The sequence below is a fragment of the Xyrauchen texanus genome, chromosome 28 (genome assembly GCF_025860055.1).
Source record: "Xyrauchen texanus isolate HMW12.3.18 chromosome 28, RBS_HiC_50CHRs, whole genome shotgun sequence".
NCBI lineage: Eukaryota > Metazoa > Chordata > Actinopteri > Cypriniformes > Catostomidae > Xyrauchen > Xyrauchen texanus.
The window spans coordinates 34,542,170-34,569,670 of NC_068303.1; the positions used below are offsets into that span (position 1 = coordinate 34,542,170).

Consider the following 27,501-nt stretch of genomic DNA (forward strand, 5'->3'; position numbering starts at 1 on the left):
GTTTCTACATGTAAATTAAGTTAAACTTTATTTAATGCATACATTTAATTACAAATTACATATTTATGACCAACGTTTTCCTGATGTAAAATGTTAGAGAGTTCACCCAAAAATGAAAGTGATTCCGTCATCATTTACTCATTCTCATGTCATTCCAAACCCGTATGACTTCTTTTGTCATACATATTGTTGTCTCTGCATATTAAGCTGGTATACAAGAATGTATTTTAACACCAAAAAAGTTAGACACTTCACATTTAGTCTTAGTCACCAAAGAATTTATTTATACGGGAAAAGAAATATGCAATGAAAGTGAATGGTGAACGAGTCTAACATTCAAAATGTGGAAGAGTAAATGATGACACATTTGATTTTTGGATATCCCTTTAAAGGAATATTCCAAGTTCAATTGAAGTTAAGCTCAGTCGACAGCATTTGTGGCATAATGATTACCTCAAAAACATTTTGGCTTGTCACCACTTTTCTTTAAAAAGAAGCATCTTTAAGTTTGCATTGAGGCACTTACAATGGAAGTGAATGGGGCCAAAGAAATGTGAAGCCTTTAATTTTATAGAAGCACTTACATTAATTCTTCTGTTAAATCTCCTGTATTTTTGAGCTGTAATGTTGTTTAAATAATTATTTTTATGGTTGTTTTAGGGTTTATGGTGTTACATCATCATGGCAACAGAGTTGTAAAATTGGATATAACTAGAAAGTGATTGTATCACACTTAAATCATGTTAACACTCATATTGTTTCTCACGGATATACTTTTGAAACCCTGAGTATTTTAATGTTTACGTATTGGCCCCATATACTTCTGTTGTAAGTGACATGAATTTTGGTTACAGTAAGGCACAAGGAGGGACAAGTCTAAATACATTTTTGTGGTAATCAACTTTGGCCACAAATGCTGTTGATCCCGCATACCTTGTAAGAAACTCTGAATATTCCTTTTAATCTTCCCTCTTTTAAAAAGAGAGTTAATGCAGCATTAAATAAAAGTAAATGGGAAATGACGACATTAAAGTGTCATAATTTCAAACAATACCTCAATATGGTTAAAATAGAATTCACATATTCACCTTTCATTACACTGTATTAAAACAAGAAATGGGTCACTGTCTGAAAATATATACACATAGTCAATTATATGATCTTCCTGTTGGCACTGCCTATGATCTATTGACGGATGGTGTATTTGTACAGTAGGTCAGCTAGGTACTGCGGCCCGTGTTATAACGGCACTGTTATACATGATACTCACTTTGATAACGTTATAAAAAATAAATGTTACTTTGTACAACCATCACATTGCTTTCCTTCAAAGGCGAAGGGAAGTTTACTCAGAATTGGTGTCTGCCAACGGAACACGAGGACATTTGCATTTCAGACCGTACATGCAACGGGGATTTTCCGCATGTGCAGTAACATGATTTAAGTGTTTTCATACGTTTCAGTGTGGACGAGCACCTTTTGGAAAATGCTTGAAACCGCTAGTGTGGACAGGGAGTCTAAGCCAACAATTATGTTAAGCACAGCCCAGTTATTGAAGCAAAGAAATGCCAAAAAAAAGAATTTCACTGATTTGTTGTGACCAGCTATTCTGAACACCAAATACTTGCTTTAAAATGCAATGATATCTTATTACATCTTCTATAGAAACCAACTGTGGGTTCTCCAAACTCAAGAGGTACCCTGTGACTAAGGTCATGTGACATACAAACTGTGCACATGAGCTAGAGGCAATGTTTAACATGTTTGACAAGACAATATAGTGTTTACAAAAACGTCTCACGCTTTTTGCTCTATTACAAGCAATAAAGTAAAGAGTAAACAACAGTAAAGGGATATCAATTTTACACTGTATATGAACAGTTGTACGTTTAGGCTGAAACATACTCTACACAAGTACGTGAACACTGGCAGTTACACAAGCTTGATTTCACACGTTGCATTGCCACAAGGTCAACTACTGTCATGGTGGAGCAACTGTTACAAGGGATTCTTGCTGAGCAAGGTCTTATAAAAAATTTTATAGGCAGCTACCTTAATAAAAACAACTGGTTTAATGCCATAGACATTTTAAGGTAAGTCTAATACCCCCTTGAGTACCACTTTAGTAACACAAGATTGCATGTTAACTAAGTGCAATGGGCCACGTGCTTGCATTGTCAAAGCATTCACATCTGCGTTTGCGTACTTGCGTAAAGTATGTTTCTGGTCTTAATTATACTGACGCTATGGCTTACATTAGGCAAAACTAAAACTGAAAGAACACATCCCTCAGATTGTGTACTTCCTCCGTGTTTGTTTTACATTAAGTGCAGCTCTGAGAACATGTCATTAGGATTATAACACTTCCTCTGACACACACAGGAAGTGATCCACTGCATCTTCCAGCGTATGTTGGATCCTCTTTTGCAGTGGAATTCTATGCTCAACATTTTGGACTTATTGGGAACGCAGCAGCGCTTGTCAGTACAGATGCCACAGTATGATGGGCGGTACTTCTTAACACTGGTACAGCCAGAGAGAGACAACTTCTCAGCTTTACTGGCCTGGAATTTCGGTCTGCAGGTCTTCCCTTTCGGCATCTGTGTGCAATCAAGAGGATTAACGCTATTAACCATTAGTTAGTTTTAGGCCACATCCACACTAATCCATTTTCAGTTTCCTAATGTCGAGTTTCCTATAAAACTATAGTAAACACAAGATTAACCATGGTTAATCTGTAGTAAAAAGAAACACATACAGTACCCTATTAAAACCATGTTTTCCACCAAAAAATAACTTTTCATAGTTACTACAATATTGCTATAGTTAATCCATGGTTTCTGCCAAACAAAAAATACATATAATTTCCTCCAAAATCTATGGTTACTACAGTCTACAATATAGCTATAGTAAACTATCGTTTAACTATGGTATTTGTGTAGTAAAACCATAATTACGGCAACATTTGTATTATTATTATTACCATAGTTTTCATTTTCCTGTATTGTCACTATAGTTTCACTACAAATATCATGGTTATAGTATGGTTACTGTAGTAAAACCATGGTAAAACTATTGTGAGGGAACACAAATTATTGCAAGGACATGCAAAACTTATTTCAAGGTGTTAGAGTGGTGTTAGATTGATATGGTTTACTTTGAGTCATGTATTTTTCTCTGAGGCAAAGGTTTTTGTGTAGAGGTGTGGTTGATAATAGCCACTGCAATTAACATCAAGTTATGGCAGTTTTCTGTTAAGCTCAGACTTTTGTCTTCATGTCAGGTCCTGCACAGGCATGTTCTTGACTGTTTGTTTCTACTGAAACCTGCCACAGATCTTCACAAACGTGTAATTTTCCTATTAGCTCCTTAGGAATTCTATAATGATATGGTATATATGGTATTGTAAGTCCTCTTACATCATCAGTATGTTCAGTATTACACCTGACACTAAAGGTCATCTACTGTTTGTAAAGTCTCCCTCTTTTATTCCATTCTCTCAATTATTGTGCTTCATCACACCTAAAGAATAATAGAGTCTGATTGCACTTTCTCTCAAATACACCTTCACACAAAGGTGATGAGGTCATATTGCCCCTAGTCTCAGCCTCAAGCGGCATGCAGCCCACAGACTGCCCACTGACCATGCACTGACCATTACTCGAACAATCAGTGCAAATCTGATTTGCTGGTTGGATGGAACTTCCGCGAGGAGTTGCACACAGGACGGTTAATCAGTCCCCTTGGAAGCCGAGTCATGTTCACATGTGCATCTGAGGCTAGGCTACGCTAGACTATATTGCCCCCAGAGCTAGTCTTCTAATATTCAGCCACCAAAACACTTAAGAACAGACCATTTCAATTTGCAGATTCATGTATAGCCTTGTTTTTGAAATCCTACAAATAGTATGCATACTGTTTGGTGGTTGGAAAGTATAAAAATGGTACCTGATGGAGCAGTTAATGGTGCACTCAATAAAAAAGTTTTACTCCTAAAGAATTTAATTGTAATTTTGAAACATATGTACAAATCATGACCACTCACAGGAAATGAATACTCCAGTCATATCAGTAACATTATAAAGGCAGTTTTATTCTACATGGAGAGGGTCCCCTCATGGGGGCTGCCATGTTAGAATCACATGACCAGCCGAAATCTAATCAATCTCAGTAACTGTCCTGTTTTTGGACACTTTCACTCACAGATTAAATGAATCATGACTGACTGTGAACAGCTATTTTCTACAATGGCATCGATAACTGAAAACTGTTATGTTTAAATTATGCTGCATTCATGCCACTAGGTGTTAGTGTACATGTAAGACGAGATAAACACAACAAATACTGAGTGCACCTTTAAAAGAAGTCAATTAAATCACAAATAAAGTTAATTATGTTTCTTTTCATCTTTTAAATTGGTTTATTGACTTTCTTTCTACATTTTCAAGATGGCTTTCTCACCTTAAGCCCCTTGAGAGCTTTTTTCTCACATGGTCTCAGCAGACAGAGTCGGCGTTCTTTTCTCATCTCACACTTTCCGTTGTCGTTGTTGACCCGTATAGAGATGCCTATACCGCAGGTGCGTGAGCAGGGCGACCAGGGTGTGGTCTGCACCAGGCAGTTCTTCTTCCAGGCTAAGGGAGGATCCCTGTAAGCTTTCAGTGTTACAGTCACAAAGCACTATGTCATCCCACAGCACACATACAAACATTTACCCCTCACCCAAGGCCTCAGATTCTGACATGAGCACAGTGCCTGTAAGCATTATATATTAACTGTATTTATTTGTGTCACAGCTACTAGGACTTCCTCATCATCTATAACACAGAAAGCAATAGCAATCGACCGTGTGGCAGCGGGGGCGTGGTCAAGCGCCCGTCCGGGAGAGGAAAGTGGTAAGGGCGCTTTTTTGATTCCCGGGTGTCGGCACCAGTGTAACAACCTTCATGGGAAGAGGACAGGAAACGAGGTTTCAACAAAAAGGTAAGGCTTTAATTGCCGTCTTTCTTACAACAGTCTACCAAAAATGTCACACAACACAAGCACACTGGGTTGGCTTGTCGGTTCTCTCGACTGGAGGCTCTGTGTCTGCTTTTATGCCGCTCTCCTCGTGCTCACTGGAATTAGAGACAGGTGTTAGGCATAATTTAGCTCAGGTGTAAGCACCCTTACTGCTTTCCTCTCCCGGACGGGCGCTTGACCACGCCAGGGTGGTCGATAGGCCAATACAATGCCGATATATCACACAATTTAATATAATAAGTAACATAAACATAAAATTTTAAACTCTTCTTTAGCACTTTATTTACTAAATTTCAAGTTAAACTTTAACTTTGTAAAAATGTAATATTGTATTTTAAACGTCCTGGTTACTTCCGGAACCTCCATTCCCTGATGGAGGGAACGAGACGATGTGTCAATGTAGTGGCACTAAGGGTCACTCTTGGGAGCCCGAGACACCTCTGATCTTTGATAAAAGGCCATTGGGAATTGGTGAGTGGTATTTGCATGCCACACCCCCGGACATACGGGTATAAAGGAGGGGGCTTGCATACCGCTCATTCAGATTTTCTCTTCGGAGCCGAGCGTTCGATGATTCAGTGAGCCGAATTTCCCACAGCTTCCATTTAACCTCTGCTGGATCCTTACAGTGCATTACAGCAGCTTTCTCCCCTCTCTGCACGGGTGCACTGCAGAGATCGCCCCTGGGCGCTTCGGAAGCGTGCAAAATAGCCTGTCCCTCCAGCCAAAATGAAGAACGGGTTTTACAGCGCCTACTTCATTGTACTGAAAAAAGGCGGTGGGTTGCGTCCAGTTTTGGACCTGCGAGTACTGTACCGGGCGTTACACAGTTTACCGTTCAAAATGCTGATGCACATTCTAGCGAGCATCCAGCATCAAGGTTCGTGGCGGTAAACCTGAAGGACGCGTACTTCCACGTCTCGATTCTACCTCGACACAGACCCTTCCTGCGGTTTGCATTCGAGGGTCGGGCGTACCAGTACAAAGTCCTCCCTTTTGGCCTGTCCTTGTCCCCTCGTGTCTTCACGAAGGTCGCAGAGGCTGCCCTTGTCCCGCTAAGGGCTCTTTTAGAATATACTCTAGTAGATCTGCCGAAGTGCCCAGGGGCGATCTCTGCAGTGCACCCGTGCAGAGAGGGGAGAAAGCTGCTGTAATGCGCCATAATGATCCAGCAGAAATGAAACGGAAGCTATGGGAAATTCAGCTCGCTGAATCATCGGCCGCTCGGCTCCGAAGGGAATGAGCGGTATGCACGCCCCTCCTTTATACCCGTATGTCCAGGGGAGTGGCATGCAAATACCACTCACCAATTCCCATTGGCCTTTTATGAAAGATTAGAGGTGTCTCGGGTTCCCAAGAGTGACCCCTAGTGTCACAACAACAACACAACGTCGAGTGAGTGACAGATAGAGAATGGTAGATAGCAGTTTCATCTGATTTCTATTTAGTCATCAAATTTTAATAATTAATTTGCCCATGAAAAAATTGTTAATTTATTAGGAAGAAGGAAATAACAGTACACAGAGTAGTCCAGCAACTATGGATGGCATGTCACTGTTAGCAATCGCATTTTCTCAAAAGTCCCAAATCAAACCAACTGTGCATACAGTCCATTGTGCACAAGACATTTACTCATAGCACACATGAAGCGCTTTTGCAATCTCGTGACAGTTTAAATGGCCTGGATCACCTGATTGGATTGTCACAGAGTGACCATCATGATTTGTGAATCACAGGAACTTTTGATCCTGATCCTGAAGTTTTGATTCTAGCTGATGGAACACGCTCTTCAGATGAAGATATTAGATGAGCGCTCAACGGGAAGAAAACACTGGATTTTCATGAGGTTCGTGAATTGCATCTTTTTAAACAAGATATCTGCATAAATGCAGCACACTTTAACATTATGAGTGCAAAATATTCTTTGATATGCAGACCATTTAAATGACACCGTGTTGCACGGTCTTTTATTGTAGTAACACAATGGCACGTAACAACAAAATTACGACTGCTATGCAGTATTGGACTGTTTCCCTTCAGGAGTTTAGACCCATGAATATGTCTTTATAGTCTTTTAGAATCGAGTATATAGTGGCAAGAAAAAGTATGTGAACCCTTTGGAATTACCTGCATTTATTTATGAATTTGTCGTGCACAGTGGTGGTAATTTGTCAGCCACTGTGGATAGCGACCTGTAAGACATCTTGGAGTGAAATATGACAAGAAATTAGACACAAAGATGCACGTTTGAAGAAACGTGTGATTATATTTTGAAGAACAGACAAAAGAAAAGCCGCTGATGCGTGTCTGATTTGTGTGCATAGTGAGCTCTGCTACTCATGGGTGCAATCCAAGTGGTACTTCAAGACACGCTCATGCATAGATTTCAGTCTCTTTCTTCTCTGTTTCAATCATCTGAAAACAGTTTGCAAAAGTAGTGTTATGAGAATGCTGCAAATTATCTCAGTCCATCTCAGGAAGTGCTTTGAGTTTAGTTAGCTTTATTTCCATGGAGCACTTTGCGAATCAGAAGGCGTGCATGAAGTTGAAATTGACCACCAATTAATCGGACTACAAAACTATCTGCAAGACAATGCAAAGCCAGAGGTCACACCAGTTGTGAGTTACCTTAATGTAGGGATGTAGGGCTGGATGATATTGATGAAATCTTACAAATAGCCAGATGCTGATTGCAACACTCATTGACAGACAGTGATAGACAATATTGGGAAATGGCAAAGCCATGATGGATATGGGAAGGCATCTAATATATTAAACAGTAGCCCAAGGTGTGAAACTTGCACCCGCCACCTGCCAAATGCGACGAGGCTCAATCCAGCTCATGTCTCATTTGCTGTGTTCAGAAGCATGCAGCGGGACCCTGTCTCATGAACCATGTAGCGTTTCGCATGTAAAGAGTTATCACTCCTTTTTCTCTGTTTCATACTCCCATTAATTCTACAATTACCAAAGACCATGTTGAAACTCCACAATGCTGCTGGGAAAATGTTTTGTGGATGTTTTGTGGACAACTAAGGTTGAATTGTTTGGGAATAACACACTGCACTACCTATGGTGTAAAAAGAGCACCGCATATCAACAAGAAAACATCATCCCAACAGTGAAGTACGGTGGAGGGAGCATCATGATTTGGGGCTGCTTTGCTGCTTAGGGCCTGGAACGCTTGCCATCATAGATGGAAAAAATTATTCCCAAGTTTATCAAGATATCCTAAAGGATAATGTCAGGTTGGCTGTGGCAGCTGAAGTTCAGAAGAAGTTCATTAGGACAATGATCCTAAACATTGCAGTAAATCCACTACAGAATAGATTCAAAGCCTTTTGGAGAGACCCAGTCAGATGTGGCAGGGCGGAGGGCGGAGCCAGGTCATGATTATACACACCCGGTCCCTTATCAGGCTAATTAAGCCTCCTAGAGGGATAAAGGCTGATTGTGGGCGGTGGTGCGGGAGAGAGAGATCGTTTACGGACATGTCTGTCGTGTGTGTGTTTGTCTTTTGTTTAAGTTAATCATTAAAATATTATTTATCTCATCAAGCTGGTTCTCGCCTCCTCCTTGCCAGTCTGAACTGCGTTACACCAGACCTTAACCCAATAGAGGTACTGTGGAATGACCTCAAGAGAGCTGTACACATCAGACATGCTAAGCATATGGCTAAGCTGAAATAGTTATGTAAGGAAGAATGGTCCAAAATTCCTTCTGAACATTGTGCATGTCTAATCCGCAGCTATTGGAAACACTTGGTTGAGGTTATTGCTGCCAAAGGAGGATTGACCAGTTATTTAATCCAAGTGTTCACTTACTTGTTCAATAGCACTGTGACTGATTAGTGGGATGTTTTCAATAAAGACGTGGAAGATTATAATTGTTTGTGTGATGTTAGTTTAAGCACATTGTGTTTGTTTATACTTGTTTGTTTAGACTTTGATGAAGATGAAATCACATTTTAAGACCAATTAATACAGAAAACCAGCTAATTCTAAAGGGTTCACACATTTGTTTTTGCCACTGTATCTCCTGACCTCCTAACACATGCGCTTTTGATGTGCACAGCCATTACACCTTCGTCTCCCGTTGTTCACCAGTATTTACTTTGTCTTCTTGAACTACTATGTAAAAGCAGCAGCTTAATTGAGAGTGTTGCCACCTTGTGAACCCACTAATTAGTGCAAACAATTCCAGGCGACTATACAGACTCATGCATACAAAGTATGTACAGTTACAAAAATTGGGCTGGGGGCGTGCTAGAGAACCCTGCTGATGATCAAATTTACATAAGTTCCCTGTATGCATAAAAACGAAGTACTGTATACTTAGGGCTTAAAGAAAAACAAGTTTGTTACTATGATATTTCATGAAAATGTAACCGTTTTCTCCAACTCTTAAATTAATTTCCTTTTCTGCTGTTGTAACTAGGGCTTTGTGGGAGGGGAAAAATAAACCAATAATATCAAACCTTGATGGATAAAATCAGGCCCTACATTATGTCCAGCTAAAGATTCTTTTTCACTTAGAAATATGTCATGTTATGGAAATTAGAGGCTACTTTACTTACTAATTACTAATTTTGCTGCAAAATAGGTTTTATATACATATAGGGTCACATTCACCTGACATGTAGGTGGTGTCCTGCTGGTGTTTGAGGCTTTGGTTGCTCTTAAGACCTGCTGGCAGGGTGGCAGAATTCAGCATTCCTGCAGGTTTCTGGATGAAGGCGGGGGTACAGCCGATGGCTCCAGCGATGCAAGTGCACTTGTAGAGTGGGCTGGGTTGGAAGGCTTGTCCGTTATCATAGTGAGCCCCATTCAGGTCACAACCCACACCCATCATGACTGCAAAAACACACAGAGTACAACCAGAGTCTATTTAGCAGTGACGGAGCACTCCTAATAAAATGAATGGGAAAAATGTTAAAGCCCAACGTATGTAGAAAGGAACTTCTGCCTTACAGGTAAAAGAGCCAATAAACTTTTAGATTCAGACATCGAATGTCAATCAACTCGAGAACGCACATGCACATTTGCTATACAAGCAGGGAAAATTTAACATAATCTGAGATAAGCAAAATTTATGATAGCAGTGTTGTCAGATTTTACTGCTGATTTGAAATACATGTATGTTCTTTGATCGTAATCTTGGCCAACTGTTTTGGATATTTTGGTCTTTCCCCATTTAAGTAGATATGAGCTGCACTTTCATGACTGGAAATAGCTGGGAGCATTCCAAAGATGGTGGCCAGACTGATTTGGTTATTAAAGACTTTGGTATAACTCAACTTCCATTTAACTTTCCATTCTGCTGGACACAATCGCAGGTTATTGTGCCATGACAGACTTCACAGGGCATTATAGGAAAGACTTTACAAAGTCTGTGAGCTAGTTTATGGGGCCTTGTATCATTCTCAACTCTTCAATGATTAAACTCTGTTTATTTGTTGCATTTATTGTGTCAGACCAGCATAAGTTGCTTGCTCGTCTTGCTGATCTCCCATAGTATGGCAAGAGCTTTTAACATTTATTCTTAAAGATTACCAGTATCTATTATTACGTCACTAGAACATTTTTTTTTTACTACACTGTCCCATACTTAAATATTTAGAGTAAACAACTGCTTAGTAAATTACTAATAAATAATTATACACTATTTAACTGTAATATGCATTGCATCATTATAAATGTCTGTGCCGTCACTCATTAATTACAGTAAATCAATTTTTGATCTAGAGATTTATAGAAACAAACTGTACATTCATAAAAAAGTACAGTACATCTTTTATACTCTTATACACTTTATACTTTTAAACGGCGTTCATAATCTTTTTTATTATTAATAAATCCTGGTAATTATTTGCATTAACACGCCCATAGGCAGATCTTAGAGCATTTTTAGGGGGGTCTGCTTTTATCCGTCACCGCCTACGCCGCCAGCGCTTGGTATTGCGCTCAATCCATAATGGAGTAGACTTTAAACTTTATTACAGGCTCTAGGCCCAACAACAGGACATACATCACAAAAAAAAGAGAGAGAGAGAAAAAAAAAAAAAAAAAAACAATTACATAAACATATACATTACACCCTTTTTCACAAAAATCTTAAAAGGCACTCATACCAATGCTTACATAGGTGTGATTGATATCGGACCGAGCTACACCTGGGACTTGTGAGCCTTACTATAATATAGTTTCTTGACTCATCAAGTCGACCCATACACTTAAACATTAGGTTCCTCAAGAGGGCCTGTAAACAGCTTAGCCTCAAGTCACAAAAAAGCTTACTTGCACTGTTGCTCCTGGGCTTCTTCAGCAGTATCCTCAGACAATCATTATATGCTACCTGCAGTTTACGCATGGTCTCCTTTCTGTAGTTGACCCATAATGGGGCGGCATACATAGGGGTACAGTAAGCACGAAACAAGTGCACTTTCATATCATCAGAGCAGTAATGAAATTTCCTGACTAACATGTTCGCTTGTACATACAACATTCGTCTTTGCCTATACATGTCAGCATCATCTTCCATCTTGTCATTAATGATATGCCCAAGATATTTTGTACAGTTAGATACACAGATACATTGCCCTGACAGGTAAAACATAGGAAAGTGCAGCTTCTGATCTTCTCTAGTCCTACAAACCAACACAACACTCTTCCTTGCATTGTACTGTACATCAAACTCACCCCCATACTTGGAGCATATATCCAACAACTGCTGGAACCCCACAGTACTGGGGGACATAACAACTAAATCATCTGCAGGTGGTTTAACAGAGTGTTCCCTATTACACATCCCGTCTTACATATCCCCAACTGCTTTGAGAGATTATCCATATATAAGTTAAACTGTGCCGGAGACAAAAGCCCCCCCTGCCGTACTCCATTCCTTACACTAAATGGTGACGATAAGCGATTTCCCCATTTAACCTGCATGCTTTGTTTTGCATACCAGTAAGCCAGTATACGTATGATGCATCCCGACCTCCCACAATAGTACAATACATCCTCTCTATTTAGTTCATCCCAATCCACTTTGACCATATTAGCACCATCTTCTGTCAAACTACTGCAGTCAGGTAAGTTATCCACATTTATAATCATAGAGACAGGTAAGTGATCAGTTGTAGTCAAGTCATACAGAATTTCAACTTTTTCCAGACTTTCATGAGCATCGGCTGTACAGATTACATGATCCAGCCAAGATGTCGTGTTCCATGCTTCACTAACGTAAGTATAACTACCGGCAGGTAGGAAATTCATACTGGAAAGAACCAGTTTACTATCCTGACAAAACTGTAACAAGTGCTGACCAAAGAGAGATGTATCATCAGAAATGTCTGCATTCAAATCACCCATCACAAATATATTTGCATATGTACACTCCTTAATATAAGAGTTCAAAAAGGCCAATCTATTCATATATTCATCTTCATTTTTATAGCAGTCATATGGGGTATAAACATTTTAAATAATAAAAACATTCATAGAATGCACAACTTTAATTGCAATGCACCAATCCACCTCTAATCTGATAATACTGATCATTGGATCATATTTCTTACGACACAAAATGGCCACACCTCCAGGTATTCTAGACAAATGCAGGTAAGAAATTATGAAGCTTGCCTCCGAAATATGTGAAATTCTAATATTTGGTATTGATAGTAAGATAAACTGTATATTTGGAAATGATTATGAACAGTTATCTTGGCTCTGTGCCGTCTTTCTTTGGCCTTTCTCCACCCCAAGCCGGGGGAAACAAACTTTACATCAGGTATAAGACCCGACAGCAGGCGTATAGCTGTCTGAGGGAAAGCTGCATTTGAACAGTCTCACAGAATTGGAGCAGAAAACATCAAATTAAGTACGTGAAAGCAGTGGAGGGCGCATGCGCACAGCAAATGGGTAGTCGCAACTTTGCACCATAAGTCTGTTTCACTATGATGAACTAGTCTCACTAGTTTCTAATTACTGATGTTGAGCGAGTTTACAAAATGGTGATCGATTGCAATCTAACGTGATTACTAAAGATAGCACGCCAGCAGGTGATTCCCTTTACACTCTATGGCAGACACAATACTTGCAGCGATTGAAAATCAAGGAAATGATATGAAAAAATGTATAGAAGACAAAACAATGACTATAAATGCTAGCTAATTTAAAGTCTGGTGTAAAAAGAAAGTTAAGGAGCTAGACATTTAGAGGGTCGTTCCAGCAGATTGAATCTCAAATTTATTGAAGATTTGTGAGATTTGTTCAATCTCAAACTTGAAGGAGACGAGAGAGGATGCCTCTCAGCATTCATCTCTGATTTGATCACTGAACTCTTGGGCCGCGACAACTTCCCAAAGCCTGTGAAATTAGGCAGGGCCCATTGGGCACTGTTGCCCAAGTCTGCAGATGGACAAAGGCCACGCACTATCGTCGCCAAGATGCATAATCACAGTGATAAGGATTTTACTCTTTTCCTCAGCTATAATACATTTCCTCTACAAGGAAAAGCAGATATGCATTATCCCGACAACACGCCTGAAGTGACCACACAGCAGCATGCATTCAGCGCAGTCACGACAACACTTCGAGATGCTGGAATAAAGTGGTCCCTTCACTTTCATGCAAAGTGAAATATATCTCACAGGTTTAACAATCAATGTTTTCCTCTAAAGAAAATCCATTCCATTTTGTATGCAATCCATAGTGGCTGACCCGGCGGGAAGATATAATGTAGAATCTGGTTCATTAATACTTTCCCATAACATGAGTGAATATGTATGGTCCAAATAAGGATGACCACAGTTTCTTCTGCAAAGTTTTTGATTTACTTCCAGACCCTAGCTCAACCAATGATACTCAACGTTCATTTTAACTGACATCTGGATCCAAATTTGGATTACATGTTCCCCCTGTAATTCAGTCTGTGGGTGTTTTGAATAATTTGATCCAATCTGTGAAACTTGTTGACATATGGGGGCTGTTTAATACAACAGCACGCGACTATTCTTTTTTTCTCTCATGTCCACAAATCATATACACGTAATGTTATATTATTATTGACTCCAAAGTCATTCCTTGTGTGATAAAGTCTAAATATCATAATAAATTCATTTCAGACCAAAGTCTTGTATCCATGAATCATAAACTTTCTTTGCCCAAAGCACAGTACTGCTGGCGCTTTAATCCGCAGTTGCTAACTTTCAGTCATACATGTCTGGGTGTCTAAGGCAGTTTCTGGAGACTAATAACAGTGGGGATGGGAGGCTTGTAAGGTGGTGCTGAGTCCTCTTTGAGGAGGGAGAATCGCAGGCGACTGACTGAAATTTAGTCTGTACTTCCGGGAACAAGCCTTTCAAACTTCTAAATCTCAGACTGACATTAACGTTATTTTAAAATTGAAATATGAATACAACTCTATTTTAAGCGATCATGTCTCTAACTTTCTACTCAAGTTCAAACAAAACCAGTTTGAACTGGGAAACAAGTCAGAAAAGTGAGGTGTGTAGACAAGCAGGACCATATTTTTTCAAATTAAATTTAAATCTGATGACCTCCTAACTCACCCTAAAGATTTTAATCACCATTTTTTGGAATTCTATAAACATCTTTACTCTTCTAATTGCCCTAAGTAGAATGCTTCAGGTAGACGATTTATTGATGCAGATGACTTTCCAAAACTCAATGATGCTGCAAGGGAGGAACTGGAGGAGGAGTTCTCCCTTGATGAAATATTAGATGCCATTAAGTCCTTCCCCAATGGGAAAGCCCCTGATGGTTTGGTGTGGAATTTTATAAAGCACATGCTAATTACACTCACCTAAAGGATTATTAGGAACACCTGTTCAATTTCTCATTAATGCAATTATCTAATCAACCAATCACATGGCAGTTGCTTCAATGCATTTAGGGGTGTGGTCCTGGTCAAGACAATCTCCTGAACTCCAAACTGAATGTCAGAATGGGAAAGAAAGGTGATTTAAGCAATTTTGAGCATGGCATGGTTGTTGGTGCCAGACGGGCCGGTCTGAGTATTTCACAATCTGCTCAGTTACTGGGATTTTCACGCACAATCATTTCTAGGGTTTACAAAGAATGGTGTGAAAAGGGAAAAACATCCAGTATGCGGTAGTCCTGTGGGCGAAAATGCCTTGTTGATGCTAGAGGTCAGAGGAGAATGGGCCGACTGATTCAAGCTGATAGAAGAGCAACTTCGCCTGAAATAACCACTCGTTACAACCGAGGTATGCAGCAAAGCATTTGTGAAGCCACAACACGCACAACCTTGAGGCGGATGGGCTACAACAGCAGAAGACCCCACCGGGTACCACTCATCTCCACTACAAATAGGAAAAAGAGGCTACAATTTGCAAGAGCTCACCTTGGACAGTTGAAGACTGGAAAAATGTTGCCTGGTCTGATGTGTCTCGATTTCTGTTGAGACATTCAGATGGTAGAGTCAGAATTTGGCGTAAACAGAATGAGAACATGGATCCATCATGCCTTGTTACCACTGTGCAGGCTGGTGGTGGTGGTGTTATGGTGTGGGGGATGTTTTCTTGTCACACTTTAGGCCCCTTAGTGCCAATTGGGCATCGTTTAAATGCCACGGCCTACCTGAGCATTGTTTCTGACCATGGCCATCCCTTTATGGCCACCATGTACCCATCCTCTGATGGCTACTTCCAGCAGGATAATGCACCATGTCACAAAGTTCGAATCATTTCAAATTGGTTTCTTGAACATGACAATGAGTTCACTGTACTAAAATGGCCCCCACAGTCACCAGATCTCAACCCAATAGAGCATCTTTGGGATGTGGTGGAACGGGAGCTTCGTGCCCTGGATTTGCATCCCACAAATCTCCATCAACTGCAAGATGCTATCCTATCAATATGGGCCAACATTTCTAAAGAATGCTTTCAGCACCTTGTTGAATCAATGCCATGTAGAATTAAGGCAGTTCTGAAGGCGAAAGGGGGTCAAACACAGTATTAGTATGGTGTTCCTAATAATCCTTTAGGTGAGTGTATATCGCTCGCTTGATGATTAGAGCGAAAATCACTCAACTGATAATAGTATTTTCCCAGAATCCCTGTATGAGGCTCATGTATGTCTATTGAGGAAAAAGAATAGGGATGATACAGAGCCTTCTATTTACAGACCAATAAGTCTACTTAATTGTGACAAAAAAGTGCTTGCTATGGTTTTGGCCATCCAACAGGGTAGACATATGGCCTCTTTAATTCATTCTGATCAAACTGGCTTAGTTCCAAGCAGATTATCATTTTCTAATGTATGTCGCCTGTTAAGCAGTCTTTATGGAAATCACAGTACGAGCTCAAAGGCAGCTGTCATTTCAGTGGACACCAAGAAGGCCTTGGTGGCCTTCAGATTGAATGGTGTTACATGTTCTTGATTCTGGAGCGGTTTGGCTGAGAAGTTTAGATTACTGATCAGAATGCTTTATACCTCTCCTAAATCAGCTGTACTCACAGATCTGTGTTTTTTTCCTCTTCAGCGTGGTACAATGCAAGGCTGCTGTATAAGCCCACTGTTATTTAATATGGCCCAAGAGCCTCTGCAATCACCCTGATATTAAAGACATAACATGCGGTGATACAGAATGAAGGCTGTCATTATAGGCTGACGACTTACTCTTATACATGTGTGATTCCTCTTCCGCTTTGCCTCCTGTTATGGAACTGCTTAAAATTTCGGCTCCTTCTCTGGTTATTCAATCAACTGTGAAAAGTGTGTATTCATGACACTGGGTGGGGGACTGGATAACAGATTTCTTAACTCTTTGCCATTTAAAATCACTGTAGAGCACTTGACTTATTTGAGGCTGGTCAACCCTAAAAATATATATATATATTTGTTTTAAGTCTTAACTTTACTGAAGCTATAAAGAAGCTGAAAATCTGTATTGAGAAGTGGAGGGTTCTCCCACTATCCTTAATTGGTTATGTTAATGCCATATAAAATTGTCTCCTTTCACCAATTTCTTTACCTTTTTCAGAACCTGCCCATATATCTAACTTGTTTATTTTTTTTATTTTGCCCTTTATCTGGGGTTACAAAGTATTTTAGAATCTGCAAGGTCCACCTACGGAACCCCTAGGAGCTTGGTGGTTTAGGGCTACCTGTTTTTCAGTAGTATTATTGGGCCGCCAATGGCAGTGCTATGGTGTAATGGCAGAGCAGTGATCCATGTACAGACGATCTGGCTGATGAGTCTCCCAAATGGTTGCATATGGAAGCTCGGTCTGTTGCCAGTTGCAGCAATTCATCTTTCTGGTACTAACTCCTTGAAAAAGTTTCAATGTAAAAACTTTGTTGTTCTTAATTCTCTTAAAATTTTGAACCAAATGAAGAATGCAGTGAACATCACACATCCTTCAGTGTACCTGCTCATCTGCGAAAATCATAATTTTATGCCTGGCCAATCTGATAAAATATTTGTAATTTGGAAAGGCAAGGGTCTAGCCACTGTGAAGGATTTGTATTAAAATTATAAATTTGCCGCTTTCGATCACCTTTGCAAGACATTTGAACTTTCTTAATCCCACTACCTGAAAGTTCATCACTATATAAATCACACTTTCTCTGATTTTCAGAATCTGCCACAAGATAAATGTATGTATAGTCTCCAGCGATCAGCACTCTGATTCTAAGCATCTGGTGTCACGGTTTGTTTCCATGTTCGGTTCATACTTTACAGTCTCCTCAGACCACCTTAATGCAGCCTGGGAGAGCGATATGTGTGTCACATGGGTGCCGACGATATTTGGGAGGATGGATTGGAAAGAATACATACTTGCTCCATAAATACAAGGCTAAAATGAATACTTCTAAAGTGATGCACAGATTACACTATATGAAAGCAAAGCTTCATAAAATGTATCTGTCAGTATCCCCTATATGTGATCGCTGCAAGAGCTCAGAAGAGACACTTGCTCATAGTTTTTGGTTCTACCCTGAGGTGTCCCAGTGGTTTTCTCATGTTTTTGTGAAAAACATCAGTCCAGATATTTAATTAACTCTTTTTGGGTGCTCCAATCTCACATACTCACTACCATATTCTCAACAATTATCTTCAATATTTGGGATGGTGGTGGCCTAGACGGTTATCCTGGGGGAGTCGAAGTCCACCTCTCCACCCACTTTTCAGAAATAGCTTGCTGAGATGGTCTCCTCCCTTAAACTTGAAAGATACGATTTTCCAAAGTTGGTGCTTTCTGACAGGATCTGGGGCCCCTTCCTTGATTATTTTTCTAAGAGATTAATGTAGGCTATCCCCTGTTATGCATGGCTTATTATTAATTATCTCATTTTACCTTCATATTATTTTCTATGCATTATTGTTGGACTTTTGTACCTGTGGCCGTTGTTATTTCACCCCAAGGGGGGGTAGGTTAAATATAATTTGTCTTATGTCTTGGTATTTCTGTGTATTTACGTATAAAAAAAGAACTTTGATAAATAAATATAAAAAAAGTATGTGAAAGTATTGCTATCTTAACACCGAACAGGGGTTCTTCATAAACATTTCACTCACAAGCGCAGACGCCGACCTCATATCGTGGTTTGTCCTTGGCAAAGTCGCAGTACATGCTCTTGTGGGGGTCACAGATGTCTCTCTCGTTGCACGAATCCCCAATCTGCCGCGCGCAGGTTTTGCAGCAGCCGCACCCATCCAGGACGGAGCTGACGCCAGGGGCACATTGTGACCGGACGCCACATTTACACGGCCAGCTACAGAACTGCCTCCTGTCCGCCACGCCTGTCCCTCCTCGTTGCTTCTGCTGGGTATCAGCACCCTGAACACAGCACAGTACATGTAAAATGGCTCACTCAAGATCATAATTCCAAGTAATTTTAAGGTTTAGGTGTGGATGTGATCAATAGTGGTGATTTTCACCACTTTATTGTCCTCAACTTTTTAAGTATATTGCAATTGTAAGCTAGCATTACATTAAAGCCATACAGCAAAAAATTAAAATAAAAATTTTTCACCCACCCCAGTCCCTCATTAAATACAGTGTTACTGTAATTCTCTGGCTATTTCTGTGAGTTTAGCTGCTAATCTGCAGACTTGGCCTAGCAGGGGAAAAATCAGATCCGGATATCAACAAGCGATGCCTTTACACAGCTCTACTGACTGCTGTACTGTTATAGCAGCCTAGGGAAGAAAAACATGAACCGCCCAGTCGCTTTTACAGTGTCTACACTCAGCAAGGAGGCAAAAATATAGCACATATACGATCTAATGTCTGAACTGAGGCTTGTTGAAGTGGTACACTCAGTCCTTTACATTTTCTTGCTTAGTAAAGCCACGTCAGCATATGTTTCCATTTTTTCTTTACATTGATTTGGGTGGATTATGTCCAAGAGTTTTGAGTTTTGAGCTAACTGAGGCAAGAAATGTAGTAAATGTCTAAAAAAAAATCTTCAGATTTCAATTTACATTTAATTGTACTATATTTGGCAACAGTTTACTATTATTATTATTTCAGTCATTACCGCACATAGAGTTCTGTAGTGTTACTGTGACAGGTGTCAACACAATAGACGTCTGCACATAAAAATGCCATTTTAATCAAAAAGACCACTTAAGATGAAACAAGTCTAAAGCTATTTCTGATCATTTTCGGGACATGACCTATTTAGCAACACCACATACTCTGAAGAAGTTATACACTAAATAGGGTGTACATTTTTTGTTGATAATAATTAGTGTGGCTAGAGCAGACAGTTTTGCATGATCTGTTGCAATGAAAAGCTTTTTATTATTTAAAAAAAAATAATTACCACCTAAACTACAAAAAATCTAACATTTTGCTATCAATGTTTTGATAATTATTTATTTTATATACAGTAAATATACTATATATATATATATTTGGGCTGTCAAAATTAATGGATGTGATTAATTTAAAACGCAATCTTTTTTATCCCAATTAATGCATTTATTGTTAATACAGCATAAACCTACTTAAACACTGGTTGGAAGGGTGGAACCTCTGCGATGTGTCTGTTATGCACACACATTAAACACACACAGCAGTGATTCAGTGTCAGTGATAAATTGATGGGGAAAGAAGCTCTTTGCACTATTTGTTGTACAAAACAAGAAATCAAATAGTTTTTAGCCTAAGTAAGGTGCATTTTAATTACCACAGAAGCAAGCAGAGTCTTAACTATCACGCAGAATGAGACATTTTTGTTTGCAAGCACTTTTTATGTGGAGTTCAAAGCGGTACTGACGCCGAGAATCATGAACGCAGCTTCACGATTGCTGTAGCAAAGCAGATGGCCACAGTCTGCCAGCTGATTATTATTGTGGAGGGTAAGAGTTTAAGAGATTGAATGCCCATTGCAATGCATATGCAACCTATGGGAGGACTACTTCTTTCAATTTGTCAAACTCCCACTTAGACTTTGGGAAATGCTTAATGTTACTTGAATTAGTGCTATTTTAGTGTATTTCTATCTTTATACTTTGGAAGGCAAGGCCTTCCACAGTATAAAGATAGAAATGCACTAAATTAAAAATGTTAATAAAGCATTATATTGTTACATATTCTTTCCAAAGAAGGAAATAAATGCTTAAAGACAGGAAAAGAAGTATATTTAGAGTCAAATTTCGGAATTTTATGCGAAAAATTATGCGATTAATAGCGATTAAACAATTATATCTACTGACATCACTAATGAATACTTCTTTTAGTTTTGTTATTTTTATTCTATTTTGTATTTATTATTAATTTTTGTAAGTGGAACATTTACAAACAGTTTACAAAACGTATCACAGAATGCCCCAGATGTTAGATTATAACAACAAAGATTTGAAAACTGATCTTCACCATGTTGTTCTTTTTCACCTGGTTTAATGCTCAATGTTGTTAGATTGTATTAAATACAAATGCACTTGTGTTTCATAATTTGAGCTTCATCTGGAGAAAGGCAGTTATTTCTCTTTACTGTAAGTAAATGCTATCTCCAACGTTTCCATCACACAACTGCTTTCATGGTCCCAGAGGTCACAACAAAAATCTGAAGTCTTTCTGTGAAGTTTACAGAATGAGGTCATTCCTTAAGATTGAATCAAAAATGTGAACTTACATGCCAAAACACACTCATAAACAGCATCTCTGTGAATCTTCACTTTGTGTAGATGCTGTATTAAACCCTATATCTCAGGCCTAAATCTGATGGACAGAGAGAGGAGAGTCTTACTCGAACAGTTTATTTGGCCTGCATTGGCAGATGACAGATTTTTAAATAGAATATGTCTTACATTACATCACTAAGAGCCTGACCTGTCATTATCACTTTGACAACTTCTTCACCATACTTAAAGACCCCATGAAATGACTTGACGAGCACAGTTTTTTCCCGTGTTGACGTATCTGTACTATTGAAACAGGAAGTTGGGGTGGGACATATTGAAGGGCTCATCCCTTTTTGTCCTCAACAGCCAAGGAACCTTGACCGTAAACCATGATTTACTCCTCAGTGGAATTAAGAGGAGAGGCATTCTCATTCCAGAGAGAATTGCATTGGTCAAAACATTGGACACACCCTTGAGAACAAGATGATGTCATCAAAATTTTTGGCCTGTTTCATAGGATGATAAGGTACATTTTAATCACGTATATCTGCTATAAGTTAATTTTGTCAACTTTTAGGAGTGCACTAGCATAGAGATTGTCTCAAAGAAAACAGACATGGACTAAAAGTTGCAAAACTCTTTAAACGGCAAAGTTAAGACACACAGCAAGAAACTAAAATAATAAATGCATACCAACATTTTACAGAAACTCAAACACAGATTGGTTAGTCTATTTTTTAACTCACTTCAGCAGAGAATGGGCATATGATAAAGGCCCGCCAAATGGCTCATAGAAAGACAAGATGCTGTTGGCTAGTCTAGCATTGATTGTGAGGAGAGAATTTAATCAGTGGCCCTTACCTGGCTTAGAAATAGCAGCACACCCCAGCACAGTAGCGATAGCATCATATACGGCTTGCAAAGGAGCTCTGTGCAGCAAGAGCGAAAGAGAGAGGGACAGAGGAAAGGCTGGGGAGAGAGAGAGAGAGAGAGAGAGAGAGAGAGAGAGAGAGCTGACCTATCTGAGAGGTATACAAAGCTCCCCTCTGTCTCTTCTCCAAACACACCTTTCCCCTACAGCAGCTCACATACATGTCTATCTGAAATATTCCATCCTCCCTATACTCTCTCTCCCTCTTTTACCATCTGCATTGCCCTTCTCTTCTCACATCTTGTAGTATGTATTTCTACAAATTATTTAGAAATATTAAATAACATTTTATGTTATATGTGTATAACTACTGCAGATATTTTTGTATGATAAATTGCTTGAATGATTCGTTTGAAAGTCGCTTTAGATCAAATCATCTACTAAATGATTAAATGTACTGTAAATAGTGGGGTCAAAAAGTTTGAGACCACATTTCGAATCAGGGATTCAAAAATGTAATTTAAACAGAAAGTTTTAGGATTTTGAAAAAATATAAGACAAATAAATGTTGTGACATATGTTGTGAAATATTGAAAATTCTGCACTATTAGGCCACTAATCAAATGTAAGCTCATTTGTGACATTGATCATGTTAACACCTTTGTACAAAAGTCAGATTTCATTGCTTCCATTGAAGCACACTCTCTTTGGAAGAGTCTCAAATTTTGCTGGATAACATGATCATCAGGTTTTATACAAATTTGTATGAAATCCATGCCAGAGGATGACAAACAACTAAGAAATTCTGAAATAAATGTTAATTTTTTGGTTTATCATTTAATTCAAATTGATATGCTTGATAATAGAATATTTCAGGAAATGTCCTCATTAAATTAGAAAAATCCAAAACATCAGTATTTTCACTAGTGGTCTTAGACTTTTGGACCCCACTGCCTCTACAAGTACTATAATAAATGTTTTTTGCTAGTATTTTCCGCAGAATTACTATGTTAAGTTTAAACAAACATTTGTATAAGGAAATCAAACCAGTTTTCCCACTTGCTAAGAATCCAGGTCATTATTCTGGTAAATTATTCTGGCTAACGCTTCTTTTCCCTGTAGCTTGTGTTTTACTGGAGCTCTGTGTATTTGATTTTTACATTCCTGCAATGTTTGCTCAAGGTAAATAAGTCTCTCTTTCTTTTCTCTCTCCTCCCACTAGAGGCTTGAAATCAGTTTTTGCATTCAAATTAACTGCAGATTGATATCACAAAACTGTCAGGCCATGTTTTTTTTTTTAAAGAAGAGGAGTGTGAACAGCAATCATTGTATATTTATTTACTTATTTTTAGTCTAATTGCAGTGATCCATTCAAAGTTGGATGTGGGATGTTTCTACTTGACCGGCGTTTTGTTGTCTGACGTCTGGAAGATGACATATAAAGATAAAAAATGACAATGCTAATTTGTTTTGCTGGTATATTTAACTGCAGCGTTGTTCTAGCGGGAAGACTAGCCAATAAGTGTAACTCCTAGCCAATAACATGTAAGCCATTGCTTTATATGTCTGCTCACAATTTATCACATTGCTGTTTCAGTGTGCTTACATGGCAACCTCCACCACCCCACCACCACCAGTTGTGTCCCATCCTGCACGGGGGTAGTCTCCTCGCCCCTGCCTCCTATCTCTGGCAGGATATGACGGTTCCGAGTGAAACTCTTTTGGACCATCAGACATGGCTTTCGCCAAAGAGAGACATAACATTTCTGTTTTATATTCATCAAATAAATGTCATCTTAAATTTCACTCAAGTCTGCGAGTCTTCCTGATAGAAATAATAATCAGTAGAGAATACTTCATTTTCATTAGATATATTTCAGCTCTGTAGGTCCATGCAATGCAAGTGAATGGTGACTAAAACTCTGAAGGTCCAAAAAGCATAAAAAAGCAGCATAAAAGTAATCCATATGACTCCAGTGTTTAAATCCATGTTTTCATAAGCGATATTATAGGTGTGGACAGGGCCGCAATAAGGGCTGGCAACTGGACCTTTTGTCCCAGGCTTAAGGGGTGCCCGGACTGGAGGGGGGGTCCACTTATTATATTAATCTTGTGTTCAGCACTTTATAAGCAGTAAATATGCTTCTCACTCCTGACACGCGCATCTGTGCAGGGTGAATACAGCATGGCTTCGCATGAACTGCCGCATTGCACATAAGCATGCTCCAGAGATAGTGCCAGAGGTCTGGAACAGCGCAGACCGAAACTTGTGTGATTCAGTCAGGCTTTATGCGATATCACGGCTTAGTATGTGACCCATTTGAAATCTGAAGAGAACGTTCTAGTATAAAGCTTTATATGCATGAATTTCAACGTCTGCAATTGCTAGACAGCCCTAACATTAACAGCACAGATGACGTAAAGAGACAATTGTGAGAAATGCATCAAAATCGATTACCAGGTTTTTAAAATAAAAATCAACATCCAAACTAAGATGATATCTGGTATAGATGCATGTTAAAATGATTAGGGCGAGTTTTGTTATTAATAATTATTCTGTCATTCACTTAAAGTTGCTCATATACAGTATGTATCAGGAAATCAAAGCTGCAAGTTTGGGAAATTATTAACTGTATGAATAGTTTTGTCGGGGCTCCAGAAAGTTGATTTTTTTAAGCATCCCACGTGGAGTTTTGACAGTGGTTGTATAATTGATGTTTCTGCAGATGTATCATGTCAGAATTGTGCTTCTTTCCTGGCCAAACCTGCAAACCATGTCTGAATTCTGTGAAATTCATTATCAGCCAGATTGGGGTCATCTCAAGGCTTTGAATTTATGGATGCTAGTTTCCCACCTGATGCTGACCTCAAGGGGAGGTTAGGTCTCCCTAAGGGGAGAGATAGACCCAAAGATACCCAACACAACACACCAGCAGAACTACTCCAACGTCTTAAGCTGCGATAGAAGCCAGTATAGACTGAAGCCAGTATATGGCCGTTACTGAGATTTTCTTTAACAAACTTTCAAAGGTTTTTTTTTTACCATTTGATGTCAAATCCTTTTTATGCTTCAATGCTGTTAGAATAGTTGGAAACACTTTGTAATAATGTTCCATTTGTTAACTACATTAGTTAACTTGAACTAACAAGTGAAAAATACTTTTACAGAATGTATTAATCTTGGTTAATGTTCATTTCAAAATATACTAACACATTGTTAAAATCAAAAGTTGTGTATGTTAACATTAGTTCATGCACTATGAACCAAAAATTACAATTTTAATTTTTGTAAAAAAAAAAAATTTAAATAATAAAGGCTGTAAAAAGATATAGTTTGCTGTTAGTTCATGATATATTATGCATTGATTATTGTTAACGAAAAGTTAAAAAAATGTATAAAACCTGCTTGTAAACTTTTCATTCTGATGTCATTTCATAAGCATGCACCTATAAGAAACAAGCATGCTCGCATTCTGAAGATGCCTTTTTGTCGATAGGGGCTGTACATTTACATTTAATTGCAATTAACCTCTTGCAACTCTGCATATACATAGAAGTTGTATTTTAGCTTCATTATACGCAACACATAATTCTAATTCATTTAAATTGATTGACCTCAGTTCAGGAGACTCTGTGTTAAACTTTTGACACATGGAATCATGTGACTAAACAACATGGTGCTGACCACAACAGAGTTTGTCTTTGGGAGAAATCCCAAAAAAGTACATCTGGTAAGAAACCTATTTACGTTTTTACATTAAATCCTGTTTGAGTACAAAGATTAGAGTCTCTAGTTTCATCCGATATGCCATTTCATTTGAACGATTTATCGTGAAACGCCACAATGCTAAACACAGTGTCCACTCGTGCACTTCAGCAACTTTTTTCCTTAGAAATCCTATATTACTGTGCATCATCACTTTGAGAATCAATTAAACATTTTGCTTTCAGAAGCTTTATATGGAGTTAGGATGAAAATAAGGTGCATTTCAAACTGTTCTGAGACCTGTGCAGACAGACAGCACACTTGCGGTTAAGTCATTCACTAAATAGGGAGCAAGCGAGCATCCAGTTGCTCTTTTTTTCAGCTAAGTACATTCAATCCAAACTTCCTATCAAAAGTTGAGTTTCAGGCTGCAGATGATGTTTGGATCACTCAACATGTTTGGCAGACATTGGACAATCATAATCAGTACTTTCAGAATTTATAAGGAATAATTTTATTTTAACATTGTTGGTAGTGTTTGGACAATGCTGGCCATTAGTATGAATCAGAATTAATTATGCACATTTTTGATGTAATATCTGTAACACATCAACAACATGAATAACCAACACTCCTGGAAGCAAAATAAACAATTTTCTAAAATAAAAAAATTCTGTAGCTTGGTATCATTTACAATGATAGTCCCGCTGTCCACATATGTTGCCATTCATTTTTAGGTAAACTATATGCTCCAGAAATATATATATATATATTGCATGTTTATTAGGAGCTACTAGTTACTAATCAAAATGGGAAATGCACACAGCATTCTTAGAAGGTTAATAATTTAGCAGCTACTTTTATCCAAAGCGACTTAGAAAATGTGGAACATCACAAGCAATTAGTCAAGAGCTAAAAATCTTGACAGCCCTAACATATTTCATAATTTCTGTTTTATAGGTTTAATGATTTCAAATTGAAATCTATTCAAATACCCCCTAGAACCTGTGTAGAGGGATTTTTCTGTCTTGATGAAAATACTGTCTTAATTTATTTTCTTTCAGGCAGAATGTTAGCCTCAGTCACATTTACTTAATTTATAAAAAAAAAAAAGAAAAAGAGAGAATTTCCTTCAAGAGGAGTCAAGGAAAGCTGCGTTCACACTGCCAGCGACACGCAGCGACAAAACGACCTCATCTCATTCATTTTCAATGAGAGCTGGCGACTTCTGTCAACACGAGCGACGGCGACCGTTGGCGACCAGATGTGGGCGTGTCCAGCGACGCGACAAAGTTGAGAAATGTTTAACTTTATGCAAATGAAGAGCGACTTTCGGGTGCGACAGCCAATACGAGAGAAGATGGTAGAACTCACGTGATCCTAATATTTTAAGAATAATACTACTTGTAAAGAAACAGTGCTGTTTAGACTCTCCATACACACCACTAGCGACCTAACTGCCAGCCACTGGCGACATGCAGCGATAAAGTAGCTGGCAGTGTGAACGCAGCTGAAGGCCAAGCCTCCACAAAATAGTTATTCAAAATAAATAAAAGTGATCAAATTAATGGTTGTTTTATCAATTTCCTAGCTAATATGCATTACTCTGATGCAAACTATGTAATGTAAAACTATTTATTTTTCTGTCACATGCAAGTTTTAATAACTGCATGGAATGTCAGAAAAGGCTATAAATAACATCTCCCTAATTAGCAAACTGACCAATCAGAACAATAGGAATTAAAATTTGCCACAATTAATAAATTCTGTATATTCTATA

At 38.7% G+C, this 27,501-nt stretch overlaps 1 protein-coding gene across 1 annotated transcript; it reads right to left on the reverse strand.

The window, feature by feature from the left end:
• Positions 1-47: 47 nt before the first annotated feature.
• On the reverse strand, positions 48-22,068 carry ccn6 (cellular communication network factor 6). The gene is made up of 5 exons (XM_052096403.1): positions 22,006-22,068; positions 18,589-18,850; positions 9,654-9,875; positions 4,462-4,655; positions 48-2,600 (listed from the first exon to the last, which is right to left on the reverse strand). The coding sequence occupies exons 1-5, from the start codon at positions 22,051-22,053 to the stop codon at positions 2,319-2,321; spliced, it is 1,008 nt and encodes a 335-aa protein (XP_051952363.1). The 5' UTR covers positions 22,054-22,068; the 3' UTR covers positions 48-2,318.
• Between the last annotated feature and the right edge of the window lie 5,433 nt (positions 22,069-27,501).